The sequence below is a fragment of the Salmo salar genome, chromosome ssa03 (assembly GCF_905237065.1).
Source record: "Salmo salar chromosome ssa03, Ssal_v3.1, whole genome shotgun sequence".
Taxonomy (NCBI): domain Eukaryota; kingdom Metazoa; phylum Chordata; class Actinopteri; order Salmoniformes; family Salmonidae; genus Salmo; species Salmo salar.
Window position 1 is genome coordinate 101,804,405 of NC_059444.1, and position 7,373 is coordinate 101,811,777.

Genomic DNA, 7,373 nt, shown 5'->3' on the forward strand with positions numbered 1-7,373 from the left:
AGAGAGAGAGAGAGAGAGACAGAGAGAGAGAGAGACAGAGAGAGAGAGAGACAGAGAGAGAGGGACAGAGAGAGAGGGACAGAGAGAGAGGGACAGAGAGAGAGGGACAGAGAGAGAGAGAGGGACAGAGAGAGAGAGAGGGACAGAGAGAGAGAGAGGGACAGAGAGAGAGAGAGGGACAGAGAGAGAGAGAGAGAGAGTGAGAGAGAGAGAGAGACAGAGAGAGAGAGACAGAGAGAGAGAGACAGAGAGAGAGAGACAGAGAGAGAGAGACAGAGAGAGAGAGACAGAGAGAGATAGCAGTTAGTTAATACACAACCCCCTGCCTCTGATGCCCCTTCCCTCCCGCTAAGCCCACCTCCGTACGATACAGTAGCCTCTGTGCTGCTTTGAGTCAGAACGCTGCCACCCTGCTCTCCAGGTCCACCAAACCCAGTGATCAGTGGTTCCTCCCAGACCCACGGCCCAGGCACCACCACCCCCCCCTCCTCTCGTGTGGGTCTCAGCAGCTGCCAGGCCCTCAGTACTGCAGCGTAGAAATCAGAGACCCCTGTTGTATTGAGTCTCTCCGGCCGCATGATGAAGAGCTGCTGATCCAGCCACAAACCCAATTCAGTTTTCCCTAAACGGCACCAAAAAAACCTACCTTTTTAATTTACCACTAAAACCTGTTCTTAGGACCAAGCCATAAAAAACTGTATTATTATAATAACTGGTTTACGTTTTAACTACCAACAATTGGTAAAAACTTTCCCCTTTCGGAAACAATGGGACGACCTCAGAGTTGACAAGGTAAAACTCTGTTGTTCTGCCGCTGAACAAGGCAGTTAACCCACTGGTCCCCAGGAGGCCGTCATTGTAAATAGAATTTGTTCTTAACTGACCTGCCTAGTTAAATAAAGGTTTCATTAAAAAGTCTGGCAATAACTTAACTTTTCATTATTTAGACAGACTCCTCTAAATAATAAATATAATAAAATAACAAAAAACAGTTAAATGCTAAGTACTATACATAGGTTTTATTAAAAAATAACAATAGAACCTATTTAGTACTATAATGGTATTTACTAACATAATATTATTACTATAATAGTTTCTAAAGGGGTTGTAGGCTACCCTACCCTAGAATTAGGGTTCAGGATAAAACAGGTTATACGTAGGGTTAGAGTTTCTGTACAGCACTTTGTGAATCTGCTGATGTAAAAAGGTCTTCATAAATACATTAGATTGATTGTTAGGTTCAGGGTATTTAAAGAGATAAACTGTATGGGTTTATATCTCTCTTGCTCCTCCCTGTGGTCTTCTGTGGGAACTACATACCTCATTCACCACACTTGATAGGCTCATAATCTGAGGTAGCAACTGAGTCAGAGCTACAAATCAATGATCTCCACCTATCCATTAGGTTTACAACTCAGTGAACCTGCGCAGCATTCTCTCTATTTGATGTCTACGAACCAACAGATTTCAACACATATCAAATTACCAGTTACCATTATTAGTAGCTGTAACCTAGTTAATAATAAGTTACCTGAGGTAAACCTACAAGGATAGTTAATAATAAGTTACCTGAGGTAAACCTACAAGGTTAACGCGGGCTGGAAGAGAATTACTTCAAAACCACAGCAAACAGCTGGGACATATAGTAATATTATATATATATAATATATCACTGGGCTCCTCTGTGCTAACAAACCCTGTGTACCACCCCTCCCCTGTTTAACCTTGAATTTCGTTCAGAAAAACACATCCACATTTAGCAAAACGAACCAACTCTTTACGGATCTGTTCGGGTGGTAATAAACGGAGGCAGATTAGACACCACTACTCTTGTCGAAATCAGCACCAACACAACCCCTCACATAAATCATACTGGTAACTAGCCGGACAACAAGACTCACCTTTTACATTACCACAACCACCGCCTTGTTCATTCTGGATACAGAGTGTATATGTTCCTCTCCCACCTGTTCACCGACCAGGATCAATAATTCCTCCACACCATTCTCCACAACGCACCTGAAGAGACAGCGTTTCTTCTCCACTCGGTTGAGGACATCAAACTACCCTACTCCCTCCTCAACTCTAACCGATAAACAGCGGAAACCGATAAACAAACCCTCCCACCATGACAAAATACATTTGGAAAATAGGCAAAAGAATAGCTGCACTCTTTACGAACGACAAAACCTCACGTTACCAACTTCTTCTTCTTCTATGGTATAATGGCGGTCCTCAAACCAACGTTAAAGGAGCATGGCGCCTCCTACTGTGCTGGAGTGTGTTCAATCACGGTTTACACCATTTCTAAATCCTCCTACCTAACTCAGTACTTCTGAGAAAATAAAAAAGATCCCTACTAACTTCTAATAGACCCTCCCCCATCCCCCAAATCCCTTCCAACCCCCCCAACCCCGTCCAACCTCAATGACCCTACACTTCAATCTTTCCATCTCTTCAACATCCTTACAACAATATAACAACACATGCTCCACCGTTTCATTGACAATACCCTCCAGACACAAACCATTCACATGCTGCCAACCAGATGGAAGGACCAGTTCAATGTACAATGTCCTAAACACAATCGAGGAAACACCACCTCTTCCTTCCTAATCTGACCTTTGAACCTTGGTCCACCGACCTTTCTTTGGAGGGCATATAAATGCCGTCCCTTGTGCTCAGAGTCCCATCTCTTCTGCCACACATCTATCAAAATGTCTCTGATCTCACATTTGTCCTCACCTCTACCCAGTGGAACATTAATATATATTATATCTTGTTTTAAAGTTATTTTAGCTAACTAGTCTACAATTTCATTCCATTCCACACCTGAATGTGCTGGGACCCAGCAGAATCTCACTACTAGACCCATTCTCTCAATTCTCCATAATAACATTAATACCTCCAATAGTAGGTCACTCCTAATAGATTTACCAGATGATAAACTATTCAATACAGACAGAGAATCTGAGGATACTATAATTCTAACAGGCTGTACGTCCTCCACCCACTGGAGGACAACTATTATCACCAACAGTTCAACTGAGTTCACTGACAGTTCATCTGTTAGTCTTCTACATATCTGCACATCACATTCAGGAAGGTAAACACCTGCTCCTGTGGGCCCACTATCTGGGCCCTTGGATCCATCTGTGAAAAGAGGTAAAAAAGCATAACAACTTCTACCAATGTAATTGTCAACCAGTTTCCCTTTATCACTGACTTCTGACCCAATCTTTTCCTTTTGTCTACCAAGGTTAGATCAACAACAGGATCTGGGAGTAACCATGGAGGAACATCCCCTATCACCACAGAAAGGGCCAACCTCCAACTCCCTGAAACTACTCTCATCAGCAAGCTTTCCAACTGTCCAACCAAAACCACTGCCTTGTCTACAAGTATATTCCCAACAGTCATCTAGAACAGTAGCAGTGGGATGCTCAACCTCACAGCCTTTCAACCCAATAAGCTAATGACAATTTATTACGTCGGATATCCAAAGGCATCTCACCTGCCTCAACTGGACTATAATATAAATCCATGATATTATGGGATACAAAATGGGAAAAGGGGAAATTATGATAATACTAAAAAACACCCTTCTAACTAACCCTACACTCATTAAAAACCCACTACCCCCATTCCACTACTTTGACCCTATCTGCTCCTGCACCAGGCCAACTAACCCTACACTCATTAAAACCCACTACCCCATTCCACTACTTTGACCCTATCTGCTCCTGCACCAGGCCAACTAACCCTACACTCATTAAAACCCACTACCCCATTCCACTACTTTGACCCTATCTGCTCCTGCACCAGGCCAACTAACCCTACACTCATTAAAACCCACTACCCCATTCCACTACTTTGACCCAATCTGCTCCTGCACCAGGCCAACTAACCCTACACTCATTAAAACCCACTACCCCATTCCACTACTTTGACCCTATCTGCTCCTGCACCAGGCCAACTAACCCTACACTCATTAAAACCCACTACCCCCATTCCACTACTTTGACCCTATCTGCTCCTGCACCAGGCCAACTAACCCTACACTCATTAAAACCCATTACCCCATTCCACTACTTTGACCCTATCTGCTCCTGCACCATGCCAACTAACCCTACACTCATTAAAACCCACTACCCCATTCCACTACTTTGACCATATCTGCTCCTGCACCAGGCCAACTAACCCTACACTCATTAAAACCCACTACCCCATTCCACTACTTTGACCCTATCTGCTCCTGCACCAGACCAACTAACCCTACACTCATTAAAACCCACTACCCCATTCCACTACTTTGACCCTATCTGCTCCTGCACCAGGCCAACTAACCCTACACTCATTAAAACCCACTACCCCATTCCACTACTTTGACCCTATCTGCTCCTGCACCAGGCCAACTAACCCTACACTCATTAAAACCCACTACCCCATTCCACTACTTTGACCCTATCTGCTCCTGCACCAGGCCAACTAACCCTACACTCATTAAAACCCACTACCCCATTCCACTACTTTGACCCTATCTGCTCCTGCACCAGGCCAACTAACCCTACACTCATTAAAACCCACTACCCCATTCCACTACTTTGACCCTATCTGCTCCTGCACCAGGCCAACTAACCCTACACTCATTAAAACCCACTACCCCATTCCACTACTTTGACCCTATCTGCTCCTGCACCCTTCTAACTAACCCTACAGTCATTAAAACCCACTACCCCATTCCACTACTTTGACCCTATCTGCTCCTGCACCAGGCCAACTAACCCTACACTCATTAAAACCCACTACCCCCATTCCACTACTTTGACCCTATCTGCTCCTGCACCAGGCCAACTAACCCTACACTCATTAAAACCCACTACCCCCATTCCACTACTTTGACCCTATCTGCTCCTGCACCAGGACAACTAACCCTACACTCATTAAAAACCCACTACCCCATTCCACTACTTTGACCCTATCTGCTCCTGCACCAGGCCAACTAACCCTACACTCATTAAAACCCACTACCCCATTCCACTACTTTGACCCTATCTGCTCCTGCACCAGGCCAACCAACCCTACACTCATTAAAACCCACTACCCCATTCCACTACTTTGACCCTATCTGCTCCTGCACCAGGCCAACTAACCCTACACTCATTAATACCCACTACCCCATTCCACTACTTTGACCCTATCTGCTCCTGCACCAGGCCAACTAACCCTACACTCATTAAAACCCACTACCCCATTCCACTACTTTGACCCTATCTGCTCCTGCACCAGGCCAACCAACCCTACACTCATTAAAACCCACTACCCCATTCCACTACTTTGACCCTATCTGCTCCTGCACCAGGCCAACTAACCCTACACTCATTAATACCCACTACCCCATTCCACTACTTTGACCCTATCTGCTCCTGCACCAGGCCAACTAACCCTACACTCATTAAAACCCACTACCCCATTCCACTACTTTGACCCTATCTGCTCCTGCACCAGGCCAACGACCTGGGAGGACGGGACACCACCACTCAACACACACTGGAACTCTTCTGAAGTCAAATCTAGTATGACCAAATACTTCTCTGCAGCTGCCACCAAAACATATTTTTTTTCTGTGATTTACATTCCATTTCTGCAGTACAGTTGATAACCATTTGCTATGAACACTAAGAAGCCAACCTTACTGAAGCATATATCACTGGTTGGCCCATCCCTCTGTGCTGTCACAGATCTACTACTCACAGGGATCCTCTCAGGATCCCTCAGCCTTGACCCATCCTCCTCTACTTTCTTCACTGCCTCAGCAGTGACAACCTGTTCCCAACAGTGGGGTCAGTGGGATTGGATAGGGGCCCCTCTACTTCTCTCTCTCTCTCTGACTGGAGGGGACAGGTGAAATGGTGTGTCTCCTCTGGTCAACAATACTCACCTTGAGAGACTCCACAGCCTGTTGGAGCTCCTTCAGCTCCTTCTCTCTCTCCTGGAATCTCTGCTGGACCTTCTGCTGACTCATCCCCAGCTGCCTCTGTGGAGAATCACTCTTCAATGAGCTATCAAGCTTTATTAGTCCAGTAGATCAATAGTATAGTAATGTGACATAGGGCCCATAGAGAGGAAGGTCTAAAAAATGGATGGTCCATTTACTAAATGATATTTATTTGTTGCTATGTGAATGATTATAGTTTTTATGGTAGGACTACATGTATCAACAGGTTGAGACTGAACTTTGGACTCATAAAAGGGCATTCAGAATGATAATAGTGTTTGACATTATAAAATGGTGATACATCTGGAGAATCTGGGTTGACATATCTATATAGTCAAGGTTTGTGTTCATATTTGTTCTGCTGAGGATCTATTTCATTTCAATGATCTCATATTCAAACAGCCTTAGTTCCTACTGTATCTTTAATTCTTTGTTTATCAGACAGTCACCAACAAGTTGTTCTGGTCTTACCTGTTTCTCAGTCCTCTCTGCTGCAGCTGACACTGTATCATGGCCTTTATGTTCATCCATCACACACAGCAGACAGATACACTGCTGATCGGTACGACAGTAAACCTCCAGCAGTTTGTCATGATGAGAGCAGATCTTCTCCTGTAGTTGTGCGGTGGCTTTGACCAGCTTGTGCTTCTTCAAAGCAGGAAATTCGTAGTGAGATTGGAGGTGAGTCTCACAGTAAGAGGCCAGACACGCCAGACAGGACATGAGGGCTTTCTGCTTTCTGGTCCCAGTGCAGACATCACACGCCACATCTCTAGGTCCAGCATAGCACAGAGCAGGAGGGGGAGCAGCCTGGAGTCCTGTCTTCTTCAGTTTCTCCACCAGCTCAGCCAACATGTTATTTTTCCTCAGATTAGGCCTTGGAGTGAAGGTCTCTCTGCACTGAGGACAGCTATAGACCCCTTTCAGAACATCCTGATCCCAGCAGCCCTCAATACAGCTCCTACAGTAACTGTGTCCACAGGGGATGGTGACTGGTTCCTTCAGTAGATCCAGACAGACAGAACAACAGAACTGGTCCTGGTCCAGCAGAACTCCCTGTTGAGCCATTTGGACGGTTGTTCACTCTCACACAGACAGACGAGACAGAGACTCAGATCAGTTTCGTTTCCTCAGAAGAGAGTTTGTGGGAGGGGGATGGATTTCCTGGTTCTGCCAGAGGGGTGGGGTTAGAGGGAGGGAGGAAGAGAGAGGAACTGCATGCAACAGCAAGAGGGAGACAAATAGTCTTGTTCCTTGGTTAGAGCCCTTAACATGGAATAAATGAAATAATGAATCTTAAAATGTGAGTTATTAGAATATAAAGGGTAACCGTTTCTATGAAGTACATATTAGAATTATTTTAATGACCTTTATA

General features: G+C 45.0%; 1 protein-coding gene across 1 annotated transcript in view; it reads right to left on the reverse strand.

The window, feature by feature from the left end:
- LOC123741912 (tripartite motif-containing protein 16-like) overlaps positions 1 to 7,066 on the reverse strand; it is an 11,282-nt gene extending 4,216 nt beyond the window's left edge. Inside the window, exons 1-2 of the mRNA XM_045716192.1 lie at positions 6,470 to 7,066; positions 5,942 to 6,037 (exon numbers count right to left, since the gene is read on the reverse strand). Of these exons, the coding sequence (XP_045572148.1) occupies positions 5,942 to 6,037; positions 6,470 to 7,066 (693 nt within the window). The remainder of the gene's footprint in view (positions 1 to 5,941; positions 6,038 to 6,469) is intronic.
- Between the last annotated feature and the right edge of the window lie 307 nt (positions 7,067 to 7,373).